General features: G+C 37.0%; 1 protein-coding gene across 1 annotated transcript in view; it reads right to left on the reverse strand.

Annotated features, from left to right (window-relative positions):
• The window catches only part of ak5 (adenylate kinase 5), a 97,200-nt gene that overhangs the window by 64,366 nt on the left and 7,507 nt on the right, over window positions 1-25,327 (reverse strand). Inside the window, exons 3-5 of the mRNA XM_008434639.3 lie at window positions 24,504-24,671; window positions 21,158-21,330; window positions 15,366-15,479 (exon numbers count right to left, since the gene is read on the reverse strand). Coding sequence (XP_008432861.1) covers window positions 15,366-15,479; window positions 21,158-21,330; window positions 24,504-24,671 — 455 coding nt within the window. The remainder of the gene's footprint in view (window positions 1-15,365; window positions 15,480-21,157; window positions 21,331-24,503; window positions 24,672-25,327) is intronic.

The following is a 25,327-nucleotide window of genomic DNA, read 5'->3' on the forward strand; positions in this document are numbered from 1 at the left end:
TTTCCACCAGTGGTAACATCTAGTTATTGATCATGTGACTCATATATTGTAAAAAATAAAGTGTTTCTGTTGCAGTTTTGCAAAATAAATCAATTTAAATACGGTTGGAAAAATCCCACCTCATTCTAGCACCAAAACATTTTAGTAGCAAACGAGAGTTTTTTCTGAAATTGGTGAGTTTCCATTAGGGAAATTTATTCTCAAAATGTCAAATTGTGCAAGTATGTGGTGAATGAAAACACAGCTACTGACAGTTGACCATCCAGTTCACTGGAACAGGAAGTTATCCTTTTGTAATAGAGTCATTATTCATACTGTCTCACTTTTTTGTTTCCTGTATTTACAGTACATGAAATGCATGCGATGAGCATTCCTCAGTCTGCATCTGATCTGGCACACTGCCACGGATAAAAATAGCCCGAATGGCGTCTACACAGGTGCATGCCACTGATTCCAGTTAAAGTTTCAGTTTCCATGGAAACCATGCACACATGCATGTATTTCTCTCACATTTGGCTGCTGATGTTGAGGGTAGGACACCGCCAGCGTTTGTTTGGAGAGGTTATTACTCGTTAATCTTTTCCTCACGTCACATGAGAGGAAGAAGATAAACGGCAGACTTGGTTAATTTTTGCACCACCTGTCGAGTCAGAGAGGTGTTTTGTAAAAAAAAACACACAAAAAACAACTACTTAGAAACTCTTAAAAAGGTTTCGTAAAAAATACAGATAAAACGAGCAAAATCAATAAGGTGACGATCTGTTGAATGCACTGGCTCAAATCAAAATATCAAAACAAAAAAGACATTTTAATGGTCGTATTTCAGTCTGCTCCTGACTGGTTTTTTTTAAATCATTATTTTTTTAACTAGAGAATTTTCACACCTTTGTAGAAAATAACAGATAAAAATTCACTTTGTAAAACAGTAAAGTTAAAATTGGCATCACAGCTGCTGCAAACAAAGCAGAGAGAGAAAGGAGTGGTAGAGGCGGCGTTATCTGGTGTTTTTATTCTTTATTTAATTTTCTTTTGTTCCTTTTGCTTTTGATAAATCTGTATCTGCAGACCATCAGGCATTTCCATCTGTCAGCATAAACAATCCCAGTTTTTCTCCTTCAGCATTCAGCGCGTCATTTTCTGATCTCAGGTGTGTCGGCAGGCTTTATGGGAACGTATTATGACTTTTTTTTTTTTTTAAACCAGGAGAAATATCCAAATGTGAATTCATGGGATGATTTTCTAAATGAACAGCTGCTTCTTTCAGCTCATACACAGCAAAAACACAGAATTTACCAAGTATTTGTTTAGTTTCTAGCACAAATATCATCATGATTCAAAAGAATTAAAGTACAATTGAAGTAAGATGAAACTAATACGTAATTTTTCATAAACCTCTAGACGCTTGATTTAATTGAATAATTCCTTACTACTGATGAAAAAGTTCTAGTTCCACTGGTAGATTATCTTAGTTGTAACATGGGAAAAACTTCTTTTTATAAGTGAAATAATTTTCAAATCAAATTGGACTTGAATAGCACATTTCAGCAACAATGCTTTACTTCATAAAAACACAAAAATCAACAATTGAAACATTTTACCATCCATACACATCAGATTGTTGATCAAAGTTTCATTTATAATGTTTCAAAAGCAGCTTTAAATTGATGGGTTTTTAGTCCTAATGTAAAGGAACTCAGTGTTTTGGCTGTTTTGCAGTTTTCAGGACGTTTGTTCCAGATTTGTGCTGCATAGAAGCTGAATGCTGCTTCTCCATGTTTGGTTCTGGTTCTGGGGATGCAGAGCAGAACCAAAACCAGAAGACCTGAGAGGTTCTGGAAGGTTGCCATGACAACAACCTTGACAAACCGTTAACCAGTAAGTTTATGTCTGTTCTCTGAGCTACAGGGAGTCAGTGCAAGACTGTAGAACTGGGGTGATGAGCTTTAACTTCCTGGTTTTAGTCAGAACTCCAGCAGCAGCAGCGTTCTGGATCAGATTTATTTTTTAGTCAGACCCGTGAAGACATTGTTGCAGTAATCAATGCGACTAAAGATAAACCCATGGATGAGTTTCTCTAGATCTTGCTGTAACGTTAATCCTGTAATTCTGGAGATGTTCTTCAGGTAATAGAAGGCCGACTTTGTAACTATCTTTATGTGGCTCTGAAGGTTCAGGTCAGAGTCCATCACTACTCCCAGATTTTGTACCTGAACTCTAGTTTCCAGCTGTAATAACAGAAGCGTGGCGTCGACTCTAGATTGTTCCTCTTCAGGTCCAAAGATGATAACTTCATTTTTGTTTCTGGTCAGCCGGAGAAAGTTTTGGCACATCCACACATTTATTTGTTCTAAGAATCTGTTCATAATTTCTCAACTCTCCACTTAAAACAAGCTCCTTGCTGAAGAGTTTCAAAAGTAAAGCATTTGCAACTTGGCAAATGAAGTTGCAAGTTTTTTTTTTTTTTTTTTTAATCTTTGAGACTCATCTCAAAATTTGAGGCTTTTAAAGCAAATTTTCCACTTTTCAAACTCAGAAATGTCCTTGTTTTTCTAGAGAAATTCTTGGTAACACTTCATTTAATGGGGTGTGCATAAGACTGACATGACATTGTCATAAACGTGACATAACACCTTTATAAATGCTTACAACTATTGTCATGAAGTGTCATTTGGTAAATAATTACACATATTATGCAAAGCTGACCATTTTAATGGACCTTTAATACAAGTTTTAATGCAGGTTTGCATCAAATGTCATTATTTATCAAATGACACTTCATGACAACAGTTGTAAACATTTATCTTCATCTTCATGACACGTGTTACGTCATGTTTTTGACAGTTTCATGTCAGTCTTATGCACACCCCATTAAATAAAGTGTTACCAAATTCTTTTTCTTTTTTCACATCTACAATGCCCCGAATACGCCGTCATAAAAATCAGCGCTGTGCTCTCACATTATCCTGTAATTGGTTTCTGCCAGGACAGGATGTTTTATACCTTTTCTGAAGTGTGACAGAAAAGTGTTAGAGAGTTACAACATCATCACCAAAATTACTCCAGTCCAGGGTTGTTTTTTTATATCAACATGACGTAAAACAGATCATTTAACTGGTTTCAGAGTATATGTTTGCTAAGATGAGAATGTGTGACCTATAAATGTAAGTTTCAGAGTGTCTGCTGAACGTTTTTGCTTCCAGATTGACAGGAGTGATGATGACAGAGCGTTGCCACCCGGCGGGTCTGTTTGTGAAAAGCCTGTAAGTGAGGATGGAGGGCTGGACGGTCTCTCTGGGCGGCCATAAAGGGAGCTCATGAATGGCCGCTCTGATGCTTTAAAGGGCAAAGTGCCGCATGGGGTGCGTAATGAAAATGGATGCTGCCGACCCTCAGAGGACCAAACGGTTTTCCCCCAAGCCGAGGACTTAAAGAAAAGAAGTGAACCTTTCAGGAACCTTTCAGCTGAATGATGCATAAAGTAACACTTAATGTGAGGGTCAGTGAATCGTTTTTTAATCCTTTAAAGGTCAAAGTATGGTGGTTCAACGACACTAAACGAGTTTCTATTTTCAGGTTGTCTCACTGACATTTTCTGAGATTTCTGTTGTCAGTTCTGGAAGTTATACTTCAACGTAATCCACCTCAGTAGCAATATTATTAACCCTTTCATATAGGATTCAATAAGTTAGGATATTATTGAAGAGTCAATAAAAGTTAATTTCACTAACTCCATCACCAAGACAAACATTATATAGATTAATTAGACAAAGGCTGATGTTTTAAAGGTCACATATCATGCTTTCTTGAACAGATTAAGATAGGTTTAAGGGATATCTTAATCTATTTACATTTTTTTTCACAGTTAGTGAGATTTTAGTCTGCCTAATTTGAGCTTCTGTCAGAATGAGCTGTTTTAGGGGATCCTGTCATTTTAAATCCATATAATCTGCTGGCCAGGCCCCCTAACTCAATGTTTACACTCATACGTGAAAATGGCTGCAAACAGATGCGCGATTATACATCAGTACATTTTTGAAAAGTGGAAGTGGAGCCTCCTGTACAACCAGCAAGAACGCAGCAAGTGGTTTCTGAATGGTAAGTCAACAACAAAACACTAGTCTTTTCCAGCAGTCATTGTATAGTGCACCGCTGATTTTGTGTGTTTGAAAGTATTTTTTTATGTCTTTTTTTTAATTATTTGTATTTTTGTGTTTTGATTTTGTGTGTTTGTATTTAGAACAGCCTCTAGTATGGCAAAGACTAATGGGGATCAATTTTCTCTTTATTTAACGGGGATCCTTAAATAAATGAGTAAAGAAACAAAACCGATTGTGCTGGAGTTCCGCTGGGGTTGCTAGGTAACAGGCTGGGCTTCCATGGGGTTGCTAGGTAACAGGCTGGGCTTCCATGGGGTTGCTAGGTAACAGGCTGGGCTTCCATGGGGTTGCTAGGTTACGGGCAGATTTGTGACTTTACGTTCCAAAGGTTTTATGTTGCACCTGCATTTCTTCACTGTAGGAAAGCAAAGAATATTTCTATTCTATTTCTATAAAAACTATTCAAAACATGTAAAATCATAAAAGGTTGTATTGCCTTAATGTCCATAAATATTTTTCCACTAATTATTAATTCAATTCAATTTTTAAAAAATACTTTATTGATCCCAAAGGCACCATGAAGTTATTGTTATATTCCATTTGATAATAAAATAGAAAATTATACATATTTTTTTCAAAAGTGGTACTCATTGTGTTGATCTAACATATTTTGAGATCACTTCTGTTATTCTGGAGTAAATCTGCTTCTTGTAGCAAGGCAACAAGGCATAACACTGCAAAAACACCAAATCCTACCAAGTATTTTTATCTAGTTTCCAATGCAAATTCCTTAGTACACTTGAAGTAATGCAAAATTAATATGTTTTTTTTCCAGCAAGATATAATAGCTTGTTTTAAGTCAGATTATTTCACTTGCAGTGAAACATTTTTCCCATGTTAGTGAAATAATCTCACTTTTTCATCAATATTGAGGAATTATTTAATTAAAACAAGTTGCTATTAATTACTTAAAAGTTGCTTGTTAATTAGTTCAGTCTTAATTAAAGTGTACTAAGATATTAGCAGTAGAAACCAGACCAAACATTCTTGGTAGGATTTTGTGTTTTTGCAGATTTTGTTAGGATTTTGTGTTTTTGCAGTGTGTGGGGTTTCCAGACAGTCTAACTCTGTTACTTTCTGGGCTGTGTGGGTATTTTAATCCCAGCAGACAGTCTTCCAGGCTTTCTCCCTCTGTCTGAGCCTTTAAGAGCCGTGGAGCTGCTGCTGACAAGTAGAGGAGTTTCCACTTGAGTTTTCAGCAGATCCTTCAGGACATTTACCAGCAAAACAGTGACTTCACTTAAACTATGATTTCTTTTTCAGTCTATTTCCGGTTGACTGAGTTAAAATCCATGAAATATTTATTTTTGCACTGATTACTTGTGATTCAAATTGTTATACATCATAAATATAACACAATCAGTTCCTTCAGACATGCTTCACGACCTTCCTCTCTATATATAGAAGCACTCTACATCAGTTACTGCCTATAATTTGATTATATGTGAAAAATACTTGGAATCACTCACAACCTGTGTATCATCACTTCCCATCTCTGTTCTGCATTATCTGCTGCTGATTAGAAGGTCATATTTAACTTTTGGACGGCAGGGATTTGCAGGAGGTTTAATTTGAGCTGAATATGTCAGATACCAAGCTGGATCCTGAATCGACACAAAGATGTTTCTTAGCAACAGAGAGCTACGGCGACAATCGTTTCAGAGCTGGAAAATTTGGCTTTTATTTCTTTGTTTTAGTGTCGGCAATAATAAAAAGCTGAAAAGTGACAGAATAACTAAGGCTAAAGCAGAGAAGACCTGAAATTCCCCAGAAATAAAACTGGCATCCTAAGTGTTTGCAGGTGTTTTGGATTCTCTCATCTGACCCAATAAAACTTACTAACTTCAATGTAAAATCTTTATTTTTTCTGCCTAGTGGATGTTTATTTTCACCACAGTTCTTTTGAAAAACATAAAAAAAACTAGAAAATATTTCATATTTACCTGACAATTTGCAACAAACAGATTTTATACCATCATAATTGACTTAATATTTAGTTTCAGCAAAGTTGCATTAAACGTTAATGTAACTATAGAAACAAAGACCATCATTAGCCTGCATGAACTCTATTTGAATCTGTTTAGATTTTAATACAGGTTGTTTTCTGCTTGTCAGTCATCCATTCCTTTTGTTGTGTATTTTCATTTTTAAATAAATTTTTCTTGCAGCTTTCAGTGCTAAATCTTTGCTCTTCTTTTCTACCTTCTTTTAAAACTCAAATACTCCGTTGTGCTTTTTGGAACCGAAATGTTTCTTATCTGCTCCTCCACTCCTGCACTTTCTCGTCAGTGCTTCATGTCGTCTCAGGACAGCACTGTTTGTTTTCTCCTCTGCTCCCGAGCTTCACAGACCCCCGTTTAATAACCAGTTGTCACTTTATTCGATTTGAATACAAGGCCTGCTGCTTGTGCACATTGACGACAGAGTGGGCATCAGCTCTTGTCTAGTCATCAGTGACTTTAGGAGCTGTTTTTGCGCGGTCGCCTGGACACGGCTGCAAACAAAAGTACAAGCTTGTATTATCTGTGTGTTTTCATCTCCATTGAATGTTCCCTGGCACCTTATCTAACCTCAGGGTCCGTCTTCAAACCATCACTCTCCCTTTTAAAAAGAGATCTAAACAGCGATTCCAATAAACCTGCATCAATAAAAACAACCTCGTAAGCTTAACTACATCTGGAGGTTATTATTTGTGATATGAGGAATTAAATATTACCGCTGTCAACTGTAATGTGTTAATATAAAAAGCTTAAAGGTGAACAATTTATGCTTCCTTGACACAAAACAAAATGTTTTGTGAGATTAAGGTCAGAATTCTGTGGTGGCGTATTACGACCAATATAGATAGAAAAAGGAGCAAATTTCCACCAAACACCTCCGACATTTTTCTTTTTTAGAAAAAACAAGAAAATTTCTGTGCTCCAGAAATCAACAATTTGGAATAAAAAAATTTGACATTAATCTAAAAAAAATTCTAGAAAACTTGTAAATTTCCGAGTTTGATCAATTGTAAATTTGCTAGAAAAACAGGGAAATTTTGAGATTAATCTCAGAATTTTTTTTTTCCAAAAATAAACAAGGAAATTTCAAAGTTTCAAAAATAAAAACGTTTACTGGAAAAAGCTCAAATATTCTAGAAAAGACAGAAATTTTCTAAGTTTGAAAAGTAAAAAAAATTGCTAGAAAAAAACAGAAATTTTGAGATTAATCATAGAAATATTCTAGAAAAAACTTTATAAAGTCAAAAATTAACTAGAAAAAAAATACTGTGGAACTTCTAAAATCAATTAATTAAAAAAGTTTTCTATTAAAAAATTTTGGAAATTTTTATATCAATTTGAGAATTTTCTATAAAAAAACTGGAAAATTTGAAATGATCCTTAAGAAATGTTCAAAAGAAAAAACACAAAAAGTCAAAAATTTGCTAGATAAATACTCATACATTTTGACATTAATCTTCAAAAGTTTTTGACTTTTGCAAATGTGAAATTTTTGTATTTGTTCTATAAAATTTCAGAGATTAATCTCAAAATGTCTGAGTTTGTTTTTTCTAGCTACAAAGGCTTTAATAAACCATCATATAATCCTGAGAATAAAAGACATAATTCTTTTTTCCCCAGTGGTCCTGATCCTTTTCCATAAGAATGTGTTTAATCTGATTAAATTTCTTAATCAGTTCACAGCACTGCTAACTGTGACTTCCAGGCTCCCTGAATGCCAAATGAGGAAGAGGATGTTCGCCTTTAACCATGTATTTATCTCCATTGTTTTCACTCTCAGCAGACGTGGAGGCAAGGAGATAAAACTATGTTTAATCACAACCAATCTGCTTCATGCCTTAAACAGCTGGAGTTGCTTATTATAACCATGATTACAGCCAATTTATAACCTCCACCGCTGAGCCAGTCATTGCAGAGGAATTGTCGCTGTTCCAGCCTCACACTATGCCATCCAGTTTATTTGTTTTGTTGCCTCGGGGCAGCTTCCACGCAGGGCACTTATTCTGGGAGGAATCTGCTGTCACATAACGCGGAGCGAGGGAGACAACGGCACAGGAGCTCTCGTTAAGCCAAGATGTTTCCTCCTCACGGTAACGGCGAGAAGAGGTCCAATCGCCACACAGACGGAGGGAAACGACACAGAGATGCTGTCCAGAGAGGTAAATACGACTTCTACAGGAAGAGACGCTTCTAATCGCATCAGAACGCTGCGGACAACCAGCTGACCTACATCCTAAATGAGCAAGTTATGTTAATAACATGATAGGGTTAGCAAAATAAGTGTTGACACGATGCAAAAAACACAAAGTCTTTTTGTTTTGTTGTGTCACATAATCAATAAAAATACAGTTTGGGACAAAATAGGTAAAATTTCAGGGCATTTTCCTACTTTTGTGGATAAATTCACATTAAAAGAAACCAATGCTGCTGATGAACAAATCTGCACTGTAAAAACACAAAATCTTTTCTGGTCTAGTTTCTACTGGAAATATCTCAGAATGCTTGAAATATGACAAAACCAATCGTAAGATTTTTAAGTCAAAGTATAAAAAGTACTAGTTCTACTGGCATATTATTTCACTTATAAAATTAGAAAATGACTTGTTATAAGCAGATGTGGGTAGAGTACCTAAAAATATTACCAAGTAAGAGTAGCACTACAGATGGACTGAAACATAAATGTATGTGGAAATTTTGGTGTTTTAAGGATGAAATTGACAATAACTCATGTAAATAACAAAATCAGGCAAAATAAATGTCTCCAAATCAGTTTCCTTCAACAGAAAACTTATAAAACTTTAATAAAAACTGCAGGTGTGAGTCTGTGTCTGGTGAGTTTTTGGTTAAAACATGTTTGTTTTTCATTCAGTGGGTAGAAAATCCAGAAATTTTACTCCAGAGTAGAAATACTTCAGTAAAAGTAAAAAGTACAGCACAGTAAAAATACTCCTTAAAGTTTTTTTGTTTTTTCTCAAAAAAGTTACTCAAGTAAATATAAATGAGTAAATGTAACTAGTTACTGCAGAGCTCTGGTTATGAGTGAAATGGTAAAGAAAATGCCTTTTATTTGATTAATCATTAACCGTCAGAAAAACCAAAAACTTAAATAAATATTAGATTTAGTGGTAAATTCAAACATGATTTTAATGCCACTCATTTGTATTTATCATAGCAATAAAATCCAGTCCAGCAGGTCGTGAACCTCACATCAAACTTCATCTATAAATCTGACTGAGAAAAAGAAAGCTCTGTGTTTGAGTCTTCCTCATGCATAGATTATTCACACGTACTCCATCTTCCTCCTACAGTCAGGTTTCCCCGTTTCCTGCTCCTCTTCCTCATCCTCGGCTTTCTGTTCCGCTATTATGCGATTATAAAGCAAATCAAAAGCCTCACATCACACCTGCTACTGAGATAAATAAGGTTGTGGGGCACACGGCAGTTTGGATACGTTGGCTATAAACAGTCATGTAAAAAGAGTTAATCTGTTATAAAAATGGGCTGAAAAACAAATTCCTGCAAGCTAAAAACTCGACTACAGTGAAAACATTTCCATGTGATCCAACAGTTACTAACAGCAGGAGAGCAAACATTATATAAAATCCTCCTTTAGGATTTTAAAACTTGTTTACTTATGTTCTCCTCAGGGCAGTTTCTCTGTCCTGTCAGGTTTTTATATCTTGCGTAATCCAGAAATATATCTTCCATCAACATTTGCATCTATATAAACTACTTTTCCTGTTTTCTTTTGGATCACTCAGTAGGAGGCAACAAAACAAACAGTAGGGACAAAACATGTCTAATACAACCCATTTAAATGAGATGAAGTAATGACTCATGAATGATGTTCACTCATTTTAAACAGCAGAACAGGTAGCTACAACAAACATGATTAACTAACTCTTTAATTTTCATTTAATTGCACATTACCGGTATTTGTACCATCTTCATTAAAATGCTTCAACAATGAAAAACGGCTGTTTGGTTTCGGTTCAGTAAAGCAGTTTCTGGTGGTTTGTTTTACCAAAAGTGTTAATGCACTTTACACAGAGTTTCAAACAGTTACTGATAAATAATATATTAGTGTTAATGGTTTAATGTCTGATTGGGTTCCTCTAACCATGAAGGGAAGGCTGGTAAAATTCAACATGGCATAAATGTTGCTAAAATTATTCATTTATACTGCAAAGAAATTATTCTTTCCCACAAAAGAATAAAAAACCCTCTAACGCTGTATGGCTCTACCTGGTCGGACGCTTAAAAAATTTCACATGCAAAAACAGAAGAATGTAAACTAAAGAAAGGGAATGCTACGATGTCGTATCAGGGTCGTAGATGTGGGAAAAAATAGGAGCAAATTTCTGCCAAAAATGCTCAGAAATTTTCTGAGTTTCAAAACTTGAAAATGTTTTAACTTTTGAAACTCAGAAATTTCCTGGTTTTTCTAGAAAATTTGTGAGACTAATCTCAACATTTCTGAGTTTTCTCTGACTTTTGGAGCTCAGACATTTTCTTGTTTTTCCTAGAACAATTCTGAGATTAATCTCAAAATATCTGACATTTTTCAACAAATTTTCAACATTTGGAGCTCAGAAATGTCCTTGTTTTTATTTATTTTTCTAGAACATTTCTGAGACTAATCTCAAAATTTCTGATTTTTTTCAGACATTTGGAGTGCAGAAATGTCCTTGTTTTTTCTAGAATATTTCTGAGTTTCTGTTCTATTTCCATTGGCCATAATGCACTGCTGTAGAATGCATTAACTGGTCACAAGCAATCAAATTAAGCTTATCCAAGTTAATTTATTAAGTTGTCATGGTAAACAAATGTAAACAAAATTAGTTCAATTAACTCCATTTACCAATTAACATTCTCCTTTTTCAGTTTTACTGTTGACTTTTTACAGTATATCGTTGTTGCACTGAATCTTATATGACATTATCCTGTTCGTATTTTCCTGCTTTCGCTACATGAAAGGCGAGGAACATCACAGACAGACTGACAGTTCATTACGAAACCCGGGAGTTATACTTAACACACTCCGCTGGAAGTGCAACCCTCCATGTTATAGATGTTTGACAGAAGAGCACAAAAAGCCATTTTCACAGACTCCAGCCATATTGAGTCTGGTAAAGGAATATACTTTCTTATTTCAGCCGGTTTCTGAGCATTGAAGACAATTTGTCACAGGCACAAATTATGCTTTAAAAGAGGAGACGGTGTCTGCAGGAGCGAATGCAGTGAGAAGAGTGGTAGTGAACCAAAATGGCAACATTGTGAGTGAGACAGCTAAATAAAGCTCTGAATCCTCCTGGGAAGCTCTACAGTATAATGAGTGCAAATAGAGACTTTAACTGAAACTTGACGGCTGAAGTGAAGGCATGTTTTACAGTCAGCAGCTCCTGAAACACGACAAATCTTGTAAAAACTACAAAAAATGACTATGTTAACTTTCAGCATCAATAATTCCTCTGTGTGTGTTTTAAATTGTGGGGTTCAATCTGTAATGTTTGCTTTGTGGTGCTGTAGTTTGGACTGTGTTAATTTATAAATCCATAATATAAGCTATGAGTGGTTCAGGACTTCCATATCGTGTAAATACATATTTTTATGCATCTTTACTTCCATTTGTGTGCCTGCACGCTATCTGGTGTCACAGAAGGAATATGTAATGCAGTCCCTGAAAAGAAATGGCTTTTTGCGTCACCCATCAGCTGACATAAGCAGATCACATATATCCAATTGATTAGCTAAGGCAGCCCACTTTAACCGGCCCTTTTTACATGTTGTCTCTGCAAAGATGAGATGCAGCACAACACAAATGTCTAGTAGGCAGCTTCTCTCTGAGCCAAACCTGCTTCATCCCTGAAATTCATTTTAAGCAACAGAAAAAATGACAAACATTTTTTCAAAAATGTTATTCAAGTAAATGTAATTGAGTAAATGTAACTAGTAACTATCCCGTCCAACAAAGCTAAACTCATAGTTGTTGGCATAGTGATGTTAGCTCAAATTAATCAACAACCAACAAAAACATCTATAAAATGCTATTGTATTGACATTTTTACTGAACTAGAGGGTGATTTATCAAATCCCTTGAGTGAAACATTCAGAGTAATACCTGATGGGTATTTCTAAGTTAACTATGGGGGAATTTTTCTGCCATAATTCGAGAGCACACATTTTCAGTCTGAAAGCAGGATTTCAAGTCTTTTGTTCTCAAAACTTTTAATACTTTTGCTTACATTTTTATTTTGAAACCAGGACTTCGTGTATTTCTTCTCAAAACTTGTAATGTTTAGTCAAATCTTTCTCCTCTGCTCGCTTACAAAACATTTTCTGCTTTCTTTTAGAACCGCCTTTTGGAACCGGCGCTTGGCAACCTCTCAGCCAATAGAATTAAAGTGTTGTACTGGGTGCGTTTGTTTCCTTCTAGCAGGTGTGCCTGCGTGGCTACTGTCGATTGTAGCAATCTGTGCTAGCCACTGGATGTGGTTGGTTGAGTGAACAAACTCCTGCCTAAGATCAGTAGCTGTTAGCGATCAGTAGCTGTTAGCGATCAGTAGCTGTTAGCGATCAGTAGCTATTAGCGATCAGTAGCTGTTAGCAATCAGTATCACTGGTGGCGGATGTTTAGTGTAACATGAAGCAGTCGATGTTTCTCCCTACATCCAGTGACTAGCGCAAGTTGCCAGGCGACGGTGCATTTTTGTTCCAGAAGCAAGCAGAGAAGATTTTGTAAGTGAGCAGAGAGTCCGAGCAGAGACTAGGTCTGAGCGCGAGGAGAAGTTTTGAGTACAAGCATTATAAGATTTGAGAAGAATGACATGAAATCCTTATTTCAGACTGAAAATGTGTGCTCTTGGATTATAACGGGTCAGATACTTGAAAAGGCTAAACAAATACCTGTTCATTAGCTGATAATTATTGGACAGTTTGGTAAGAGGATAAGAAAGCAGCAGCCTCAGAGGTGACATGGTAACATAAAGCACAATGAGTGGGATTGGTGTGAACTCATGCCAGCGCTGATACGGGACGTGACGCACACGCAGTGATAAAACAGCCAAAGTGGTGGTGAAGGCACGACACACTTCACACATAAATAAATGAAACTCCAGGTTGCACAGGAGAAAAATACAGCATCTCAATTTGATGCCACAGACAGATAAACCCAAACAAATTAACTATTTGGATGTTGTCCTTCTCAGAAATGTGCCCTGTTTCTCAGCAACAAAAATAAACACTGGATCAAAATTTAAAGCACTTAAATGATTCCCCTGTAAATCAGAGCTGTCACTTATCAAATAAGAGATTTCTGAAATGAAAATGTGATTTTTCTGTTTACTCAGCCAAGCAGAACTTAATCTACAGTGCCAGGAAAGTGTTTTTTTTGTTTGTTTTATCTTTGTGGTGCTCAGGGCCGTTACTGAGAGTAGTCAGACAGGAAACAGGCAAAGAGAAAAGGGGAGAAAACATGCTGGTCTCAAATCCAAGGATTTCAGCTCAGTATCAGGATCAATACCCTCTGCTCCAGTTTTTACGCCTTTATAAACTTTATATACCTGAGAAAATGGTGCTAGTGGTTAAGACAAGTTGTCAAACTGATTTTTTAAAAGTCTCCATTTGATTCTTAGTTAGGGATTGGCAGAACATTTTTTATCAGATGGTGTAACTTTGACTTTGCTCAAAGATAAGTAGCATCCTCTAGTAATATAGCTGCTGGATGTGGTCGACTTTTCAGACCATTTTGTGCAACTAAAAGAGTTTATACAAAAACATGCCCAAAAATAAACGAAGTATCGTAACCAAAAGATATACATTAAAAACTATGAGAAATTCCCCAGATGCAATTTTTGACACATGCATTATTTAACTCTCACAGGCTTTAACTGTAACCTATTAAGTATCTTTGAACATGTTAGAATACGACTATGGTTTATAAGAACATGGTCAGTAAATTTTTTTACACAAAATCAAATTTAGATAATGAAATGTTAGTCTGACCTCCTTTTGAGCTCCATTCAGAATGAGCTGCTTTAGAGCCTTCTGTTACTTTAAATTCAAATAAACTACTACAGACCACTGCAAAGTATAAACTCAATGTTTACACTTGCATGTGAAAATGGCTGCAAACATATACACAGTTACACAACTGTACATCTTTGAAAAGCAACAAGAATGAAGCAAATGGTATCTGGATGGTAAAGCAACAAGAAAACGCTTTTCTTTTCCAGCAGCCATTGTACAATGCATAGCATGGTAAAATTATTTAATTTCCTTTGGTTAAGTATTTTTGAGTTGAATTAAAAACAAGCTGACTAGCAGACCCTTGAAATTTTGGCTGAGTAGTGCTTCCATAAATCTTGACATTGGTTTTATATGGTCTTAATTTTTTATTTTTCATTTATTTTTTTGCTACATACCTTTTAATTGGCAGTATTTATGGGGATATTGGTTACTTGTTGGGTGGGATTTTTTTTCTTCCTTGTTGGAATTGCAATTTTTTATATATATACAATGTGAAAATCCAAATAAATACCTAAACACTTGCTGACCAAATGTGCTGGAACTCTGCTAGGGTTGCCAGGTAACCGGCAACCTGGGGTTGCTAGGTGATGGGCAGCAACTGCTGATTTGTTACATTCAGAAGGTTTTTAGACACCAAAAGACTTTAACTTATTACCAAGAAACGGCTGGATGTTTGTATTTAAAAACAGTTGAGACCCAAAAAATGTGCAAAATGTGTATTTTGCACAGTCACTCCCCTTTAAACTTTTTAAACTCTTAAAGTACCTTTATTGGAATTTCTGCATGGATATCAAAGCGTCTAAAAGCCTCTACAGTGATGCTGTGATGTTGCTCAGCTCTTGATATCAAACGCATTAAATAACCTGTGGGGTTACACAACCCACAGAGCAGCTGATGATGCCGTCCTCACATCTGAGCCAGAAAGCTGGACTGGGACTGCCTCATTTGCATACTTTATTAAGCTTGCAGCTCATGCTTACAAGTACGACTTTCTGGTTATTTCTGAACGTTTCCACAGCAACATGTTGTCTTGTGGCCGAGAGCAAGACAGCTTCCATGAAATCCATGTGTGATAACAACCCTGCAGTGATGATTTTCCTATCAAGTGATTAAAATGTAAACGTGGGACTGTCATCCTAGAGACGGACGAGGACAGATGGGTCCAATAACAGAGACTCACCTGGTCTTCAAAGGACAGGGCCTGTCCAACGTCTCGCGGGAAGCCGTCTATGACGATGCCGTTGGCGTCTGGGATCTTCATGATCTTCTGTTTGATCTCAGTTATTGTGGTTTCCTGAAAGAAATAACAAAAGCACCATGATTCATGAGTGCCTTCATCCAGTGCCTAAGCTGTTGATGTTTTTTATTTTTTAATAAAAAGCGATAAAGGAGATTCTGCCATCTCCGCAGGGCGGTCATTAGTTTCTGGATCAATACAAACAACAGAGAGGGTAGGTGTTTTCCTTAGAGAGAATCATTTCAGCAACAGATTATAAAGAAATAATAATTTACAGTGCTTAAAAAAATATTCAGATTCAGAGAGTAGAATTTAAAAAATTTTAAATATTGTTGTTAGTTTATGGTGCGTTCACACTAAATGTGTTTTGAGCGTCTGGTTACCTTTCATAGTATGTGGAGGCACGTCGACGGTCAGTTGTGGCTCGTTTCGAGTGTCTAGCGCGGCGCGATTTGAACCGTGACGTGTTGAGCGCGTCCAATTCATCCAATGCATCCGACGCTCCACATAAACTTTGAACGTAAGCCAGACGCGCCTGACGCTCAAAACGCGTTTGGTGTGAACGCACCAAACATGCACACTCGTCGAACTTGAAGTGTCTGAGGTGTTTCTGACGCGCGTAACGCGTCTGGTGTGAACGCAACGTTATAAATCACTGAACGGCTTAGCGCCACAATGCATTAAAGATCTGCTGTCGTCATAGCAACCTTCCAGACCTCTCAAGTCTTCTGGTTCTGCTCTGCATCCCCAGAACCAAACATGGAAAAGCAGCATTCAGCTTCTATGCACCACAAATCTGGAGCAAACTTTAAAAAAACTGCAAAACAGCTGAAAAACTGAGATTCTTTAAATCCAGACTAAAAAGTTTAGAGTCGTTTTTGATTCATTATAAATAAAACATTAATCAGCATTTTGATGTGTAGGGACAGCACTTGACAGTTGATGCTGAAACGTGCTATACAAATGAACTTAATTGATGAAAACCAGTAAAGTTTTTTGTAGTAACGTGACAACAGGTGACTGAAGTTGTGCATTTTCCACTGATGTGTTCATCTTTATCTAATGGTTTCTCTAATGGTTGTAACTGCGGCAGAGCGACGACCTCCTGAAGCCAGAGGACGTCAACTTCTCTTAGCATCACTTACTTCCCCATGGCTGGAGGAGGTCAACATGTTCGAACGCATCTCTCTGGGCAGAAAGTAATTTGCAGTATGGCAGAGATGCATGATGCAATGCTCTGCTCTAAAAATAACCCGACTAACAGAGGCGTTTAGTTTCCGAATGGGAGCTGCCATCCATCCATGCAGGGATTCAAACTAATCTAAAGATCAAGATGGTTTCATTGAGAGAGACTGTAAATGGCTGGGAGAGTGAGGAGAAGCGACTCCTCAGAATAATGCGACGCTGGTTCTAAAACTGCCCTGTTCTCTGCTGAAGATGCAGATACTTCAGAGACTAAGAGAATAAAAGCAATTGTGCTTTCTGTGTTTAATTTTAGAGCTGGCTGTCGACAGTCCAAGAGCTTCCTTTCAGAGGACAGGTGGGATTTCTAAGAGAAAAAGGTTCAGAGAGACAAATGGCTTCTGGCTGAGTGAAGTGCTGCTTCATCTGCGCTTTCAGCCTTATTGGATCATTTGCAACTTCAGCCCTATTACAGCTCTAATCACATTTAGAGAAATGTGTTTATGTGATGAACATAACTGAAGTTTTTTCAATCGATCCTGAAAAGTGCCTTGTAGAAGTCGCCTCTTTTCACATTTATGACCACAAACATTCATGGTTTTCCAAGAATTTAGAAATAAAAATCTGAAAAGTTCATTTGAGTTCATCCCTCCTAAGTCCATGCTGTTTAGAAAAACATTTTCATGCAAGTACAAGCTTTTGAGGACATTTTGATTCATCATCTTTGTAAAATAACTCAATCTCAGTAAAGCTTGAGCATCTTGACGCATTTCCACTAAAATATCTGTATATTCAATGGTAATTAACAGTAAAATTATGACAGGAAAAATCTATAGACTGCAAATAATTTTAAACTGTTGATCTGATGTACCGGTAAATTAATTAGTGAAAACAATAATTTGCATATTTTACATTTGTACATTAATTTTATAGGTTGTTTTCATCTTTATTTATGGATAAACACATTTAAAACATTTTCTATTGTGGTAAAATATTGACTCCAGCACCATTTTTCACTGTAAAATTAACAACAAGAAAGACATTTAACTGTTAAGGAAAAAACAGTTTTACCTGGAATTTTATGGTGGATTCTGGCAACGACAGCTGATGGTGTTTTACCGTAAAAAATAGGTTTTTGTTTGTTTGTTTTAACTGTGCAGCATGATGCTGCCACCACATAGTCAGAGTAGAAATGTTGTGTTCAGGCTGTAGGGCTGGGTGTTAAATCGATTTGATTGATTCGTTTAGGTTTTATTTTTCGAAGATTTAATTTTTGGAAAATCTGGATTTTTTATTTTTTTTTCACCACACCCATAGCCGCCATCTTGCTTTATAAGTACTTTGTTTGGTTTTTTGCTTTGTTTTTATTAAACAGTTTCTGTTTATTTGGACTTTGAATTCAAGCCAACTCTACGACAAAATTTAAAAACATTTTTTACTAGAAAAAAATCACAATGTTACAAAAATACGAGAATTAAGTCCTATTATTACCAGAACAAAGTTGTGATAATAACTTTATCACAACTTTGACAAAGTTGTGATAAAGTTACAACTTTGAAGTAGTAATTTTATGAGAACTCCCAACAAAAAAATAACAAAAGTAATTATGCAAGTTTTTCTCCATAAAACTATTTTTTCTTGTAATTTTAAGACCTCCTTCTAGTAAAATTGTGTCTTTCTTCTAGTAACATTATGACTATATCTTCATAATTACTCCATCAAAATGGATGATTGAAATAAAGGCTACTTCTTTAAGCATTGTAATTTCTTAGAGTTACTGCTGGCTTCTTTTCTGCTTTTTTTGGATGCAGTCAGTTTATGTGATCACCCAATTTTTGGTTGACTTGCAGTTGTTCTACACCAGTGGTTCTTAACCTGGGTTCGATCGAACCCCAGGGGTTCGGTGGAGCCTCTGCCGCGGAGGTAAAGACACACTTGTGTAAAGTCGTGATGACGCTTTGCCATCACTTGCTGCAGAGGACCACGTTACATTGCTTAGCCAATCAGAGCTGCGGAGGAGCCCTGATTGAAGGAGTTCCACTCTTTTTACCAAATTCTATAGTCTAAATCTGCTCCTTAGTCGCATCTTTTCGGGGTTGCTACTGCCTCTAGTGGCGTGGGGGTGGTAGCATAATTACATTACTAAATCAGAATACCGCAAAGTATGTTGCGTGTCAGGGGGACGAGGGGGTTGAAGGAGGAGGAGGAATAAGAAGGGTTCGGTGAATGCGCATATGAAACTGGGGGGTTCGGTACCTCAAAAAAGGTTAAGAACCACTGATCTACACGTTTCCATATTGAAATGAGGAATTGCACATCTCTCTCTGTGAGATGTTTAAAGCTTTCAACATTATTTTAGAACCAAATCTTGATTTTAAAAGCTAAATTGTCCCACAACTTCATCTCTGACCTGTCTGTTGCTTTGCGAAAAACCTCAAACATTTAAAAAACCTCTATGGTGTTTTCAGAACAGCTGGATTTATGCTGATAATAAACTACACACAGATGGATTCCACTAACTAATTAGTTGCACTGGGTTTTATCTTGACTTACTGGGGTAAATAGGTTTGAAAACAGATGCACAACACACTTCACTGCTTTCTGCAAAGCAAAATTAGAAATCTGTGTCTCAATTTTCTGTTTACTTCCCGAACAAGCACATTTTTCTGCAGGTCTATCAGATTAAAAGCAAATAATGCAGAAATTTCTGGAGGTAATCTGACAAAATGTGGATTTTTCTTCATACAAGGCACACTCAAATCTTAGCTAACTTATGCAACAACAAGAAACAATGTAGGAATAACTAAAGCCGCAGATTCATAATTTAATTCATAAATAAACCTAGACTTACAGTATGACTCGACGCCAAGCAGCCACTTTTTGATTTATGATCGCTGGTTGGCCTACTTTGCTGTTTGCCTCATTTCGACTGAATCGCTGCAAGGGCAAACTAACGTCTCATACATGTCAGGTGAAGGAAGATGAACGATGAGTAAGGCGGTTAGTGCGGATAATTCATGAGAATCATCAAGCTAAAACGGGCTCTTTATGACGAGGTCCAAGGCTTATGTCTGTGTCACGACCTTGCAGCGACGGCAACACATCACAAGGTTGTAAAAACCTTCCTCTGGAGATGTTTTCAATGAAAAACGAGTGGAGTTACTCCACCTGTTTGGTATTATAATATATGGAGTAGAATATTTTACAATAAGAGCAAACATGATTGATCACTCAGGTGGTTTTCACTATTACTTACTTATACTCTCTAATATCTATAATCCATCAGTCTAGGGATGAAAAAAAATATAAGCATTTCACTTCAGTTGAGATCAATAATCGATTAATTTTTTTGTTTTAAATGTCTGAAATACTGTCAAACTGCTGACGTGATCTATGCTGTTTTATCCACAGTTTTTATTCCACTTGTGAGAATTTAAGTTGTCTGACAGCTTAAAGCAGCAGTATGGAACTTTTAACACACATATTTGTTGAAATTGTCACTTTGTTGTGAAAGTACAGTATGAGATAGATAATCTTTGAAAAAAACTGAACTCCTCAAAAAACTGAACTCCTCTGCTTTCTTCCAGTGCTAACTAGAAACAACCAATCAGAGCCAGGGGCGGGTCTTAGCGCTGTCAATCACTCTCTTGTGTTTCTCTCTGCTATGGTAGAGCTTCTTCCTGACAGCATATCCTGTTGTGAATGCTCAAGCTAGCATAGACACTGAAAAATGGTTTTCCTGTAACGGTAAGTTGTTTCTCCACCATTAGCACATTTAGCAGCGAGTACATGATATTGATTGACAGCACTAAGACGATCCTCCTGGCTCTCATTGGCTGGTTTTGACGGGGAGCTGTGCATTGCTTCAGACTGCATTAGCAGCTCAGGGAGAAGGTGGAATAGATCTATTTTTTTTATCTATCTCATATTATTCTGTCACAACATGGTTGCAGTTTTAACAAAAAAGCATTTTTGTAAAAATTCCATACTGCAGCTTTAAGGATGAACTGAAATCTAAAAAGAGTTTCCAAACTGAAAACTAGACTTTAGAGCGTAAAGAAAATGTCTGTTATGCTACCTGTCAGTTTTGCTGAGCATTTGCCGGTTTAATCTCGGCTGCAGCTGTTTTTTTCTCTCTGTTGTTTGACGTGTTGCTCTGAGTTGGTTTTTAATAACAGGTAGAGAACAAAAAACCTCTGAGGTGAATCCAGTTAATGTCAGACGCTGAACTGGGGATATGTTATTGTGGTGTAATTATGCTAGGTACTCTGTTAGAAAGAGTGAAGCGAAAACAGCCACGGGAGGGGGTCAGCGCTCATTTTCTTCCAAGCGGAGTAATTACCTTAGAAAGATGGATGCTAATAAGACAGATAAGCATCCTCTCTCCCCAGCATGCTTGTCATGCGCCTTCTGCCAATTAGTTCCTCGTTGCATTCATGCTGTGATAACAACCTGACCCGAGTGTCTGGACATGCCGCTTATTTCTCCCAAAATATTTAGTCCATCTCACCCGCCCCCCCGCCAACACGTCTCTGTCTCTGTTTCTCGGCTACCTGCGGCGCCAGCTCGCCGTTGGTGATGATTTTGGCGATCAGGCTCCATTTTCTGTTGCTGGTGGCATTGTGGATCATCTTCTTCCTCAGCAGCTCGCCCACAGACATGTACTGGAAGCCGTAGCGCTCGGCGATTTTCAGGCTCTGTGTTCCTTTGCCGCTGCCAGGGCCACCTGAGCACAGAGGGAGAGAGAGAGAGAGAGAGCTGTTGATGTTTTTGGGGAGGTTTGTTGTTGTGTGTGTGTGTGTGTGTGGGTGAGTGTGTGTTGGTGAGAGAAATCAGGCCTGTGTGTGATTAAGTGTGTGTTTGTGGAGGAGGAGGACATAAAGAAACAAGTACGTGTGAACCTCCTACATTTGGTAAGAAATCATATTTTCTCACCGAATATCTTTGGATTTATGGTGTCAACATTTTCTTATCAACCTAAAGCAGAATTGCAAACGTAAAATGTTTATATTCCAGCAAAACAAACAGTGACAGACCCTTATGAAGTTGATAATTTGAGTGAAACTGCCTGAAGGTTGATGAAGAAAAACAGAAACTTGAGTAAGATAATTTTACACGCCGAGGGAAACCTTGTGGGAACCTGAATGTTTTTTTTTTTTCAGTTTTTCTTCATTTCCAGGTTTCTGGAAATCTCTGCTAGAGTTTTTCCAGGTTGAGACTATAGTATGTCGTAAATAAAATAAAAAATTCAGATGATTAGGTTCCATGAATTGTGTTTGAACGGGCCGCACAAAATGAGTGCAGGGGCCGTAAATGGCCCACGGACCCTCCTTTGAACACCCTTGGTCTAAAGAGATTGGTCAAAGATGAATGATAAAAGATCTTCTCTCAGTAAAAGCAAATATTCAACAGGAACGTGAATTGTGTTCAGATTTAATTTCTATTGTTTCTCTTTTTTCAGTGAGTTTTTAAAAATAAAAGATGGATTTTCTTTAAGTGTTTTTGCACATTTTTACTAATAAAAATGGCAGAAAATGTTGTTCTGATAATTTTGTGAATTTCACAGGAGTCTGGACTGTGAAGGTATTTATTTTTATTTTTCCTCTTAGGGATTCAGACAAACATGTTCTGTTTATATTTAGTAGGAAAATCAAAGTCTGTTTGAAAGCCACAAAAAGCAATAAATCAATTAATAGCGAGATAAATTAAAAGTACTAATTTACATTTGCAAGATTGTTTGTTTTCCTCATGTCTCTCTCTTTCTACCAAAGACTGGATGACAAAAAGCTTCAGGACAATTATGTTTACCGGGACTTTCGTATCCATTTTATTTGTTTTGATTATTTATTTTGGGTATGTAAAATGTCTTCCACTTAAAGTTTGTTGATCTTTGACATCGTGTTCTTGCATTATTACCATTTCACTACTTGCAAATGGTCTCAAAACAACAATATTATGATTTATTGCAATAACGTCTGGGACAATTTGTTATTGTGACAGGTCCTTTGTATTTGCATTTTGTAATTCTTCTTCACATCCTAACATCCTCCTCACAGCTAACAGCTTTCTGCAAAACCTGACACACAAAACATTCACATGATCTTCTGCGGAGGTGACAGCAGCTGCCATGCTGCTTTTCCCTTCAAAACCGGGGCACAGCATGCTCTTAAAGAGACGGACAGGGACTGGCTTTGTGCTACGAGGACAAACACCCATCAGCCGCTCCACAGAGAGCCATTCAAAAAAAAAAAAGAGCTTCAAGAAGAGACCGAAGTTGTTTTCTTTCTTCTTCTCGATCTTTTATAAACCGACTTGAGGCTGCGTTTCAGCTAAGGTAGGTTGTTGTGGAAATTATTAACAAGATAAATGAGATTATTTGACAGCTTAAAGCAGGCTCGCCAAGGAAATCAGATTAGGAGAGTCAAACACACTGAGAACATGAAGCAAGATCAGCTCTGATGATACAAATGTAGAGAGCTCGGATACCAGGAAATGGACTTAGATTCCTATCCAGACCACAAAGTTTTACTTCATCAGCATCTTTGCATTTCTAAATCCTTTAATATGAAAGCACTGAGCATCGTTTGCAAGGGAGGAAATCCTATCTCATTATCGGTGGGGGGACCATGCACAGGAAAATTTATTAAGCTCAATTTTGGGGGGCTTGGCAAAGTTATAGTGAAATATCATGTAAAATGTGGATTAACAAGTTTTTGATGTGTTAAAGCTGCAGGACCAAAAATGACTATCAAGTGGTAATGCACATTAAACATGCGTTTTTGTCAGTAAACAAACTGAGAACCGTAGAAGTAAACTAATATTAAAATGTTTTGATATTTGGTTTGGTTCAGTGTCACTGATCTAATCTCTGCTACACCTTTACAAAAACTTAAGGCTTTTAATAAAAACAAGTTTTAATGAGTAACTCCATTTAATAAAATTCCTCATAAATATAGATTTTTTCCATGTCCTGGATGCCTAAGAACCTATAAGTAGGTAGAAATAACAAATATCTGGGAAGTATCATAACTTTAATTTAATGCTCAAAACACCAGGGTTTTTATTGAAAAGTATCCTCATGTTTTTCTACTTATTTTTGACACAAATGGAACCCCATATAAGGCTCTATTCTGATGGTAAGAAATAAAGGCATAATTTTCTGTTTTTCTATCTGCTCTTTCTCTCCCCAGCGGCTAGTTTTAAGGCTCAGCCGCTCCTTCCCGTTTCAAACTCTTCTCATTAACATATGAGTTAAAGGGCTAAATATGATTGAAATAGTTGCTACCTTTGACAAAAAAAACTCAAGTCTATCAGAGCAATGTAACCAGTTATGCTAGTTTTGATTTCCAAGGCAGTTTATCATGATTCAGCCTAAGTAATGAAATAACGAACTGCAGTCTGATTTTTATTGTTAATGTGTTTCTTCCTATTGAGCAGTGAGAGTAAATAAAATGTGTTGTACACCTTTTGCTTTAAATTTTTACTTACTGCAGTGTTTTTTTTTTTTTTTTTTTTGTGCTGCCTAGCCAGAGCTAGCTCCAAACTTCAGCTGCTGTTGCTCCGCCTACACGTTGGACTGAACCATTGCTTCAAAAACGGCGGGGGTGGGGGGGGACCTAAAAATGTATTCTTATTCGTTTTCTTTGACGAATGGCGGAGTTATTTAATTCTTTTCTTTTGGATATCGTTTAAATTCAAATGTTTCTTTTACGATTTCTTTGTGGGGACAATTCTAGACTTTTCCAAGATATTTTCCGACTTCTCCGGGTTTTCCTCCCATGACCGTTAGTGACGCAACACATGCGCGCGCGCATACACACGCACACATTTTCTGCGTCTCATCTGACGGAAAACGGAAAGCTCGCTCTGAATGTTGGCGTTTTGGCAGCGCTCCCTTACCGATGACGAGGATGACTTTGGGTCGCGGCCTGGACGGGTCGAACACCTCGTACTCCTCGATGAGCTCGGCCGTCTCCGACAGGTCCGAGTCGCTCTCGATGGAGAACTGGCTGATGGGAGGGAGGCGGTCATACCGTCTGTAGGGGAAGTTGGGGCTTTCGGGCAAAACTGTGGCACAAAGACGACAACAAGATTATATGAATTCAGATTTCTGAAACAAAGTTATATTCATACATCGATAAACGACTATTCCTGAAACGTCTCAGTCGTTTTAGGAATTGATGAGTTGACTTTACAGTAAATTAGAGAGAACAACATATTAGCTACATATGCTAACAGAACTGCGTCATTACGATTGTTAATCATTCTGCGTAGCATATCTATGTTTACTTCATTTTACAGTCAACGGGCTAATTCATCAGAAGACTAGATTATGACTGATAGAGGTAGCAGACAGAGACTTCACTCTCTTTTGAACTTTTGTACATTTTTGCACATTATAACCAAAATCCTCAACACATTTTAATGAGATCTTTAGTGATAAACCAACACAGAGTATTTGTGAAATAATCTGCCAGTGGAACTAGTACTTTTTCATCAATATTGTAAATTATTGACTTACTGTATAACAAACTTTCATATTTTGCTGAAAAGTTATTTGTAAGTTAGTACTCTAAAAATAAGACAAAACTATCATATTTGTTAAAATATCATAGTCCATTAGACCAAAAATTCTTGTGTTTTTGCAGTGGAATAAATCAGACGGGAGGCAGGGATGAAATTACGACATCAGAGCAGATTTTCCTTCCTTCAGGCTTTTGAAG

Source organism: Poecilia reticulata, chromosome 17 (assembly GCF_904066995.2).
Source record: "Poecilia reticulata chromosome 17, P_reticulata-male-v2, whole genome shotgun sequence".
NCBI classification, from domain to species: domain Eukaryota; kingdom Metazoa; phylum Chordata; class Actinopteri; order Cyprinodontiformes; family Poeciliidae; genus Poecilia; species Poecilia reticulata.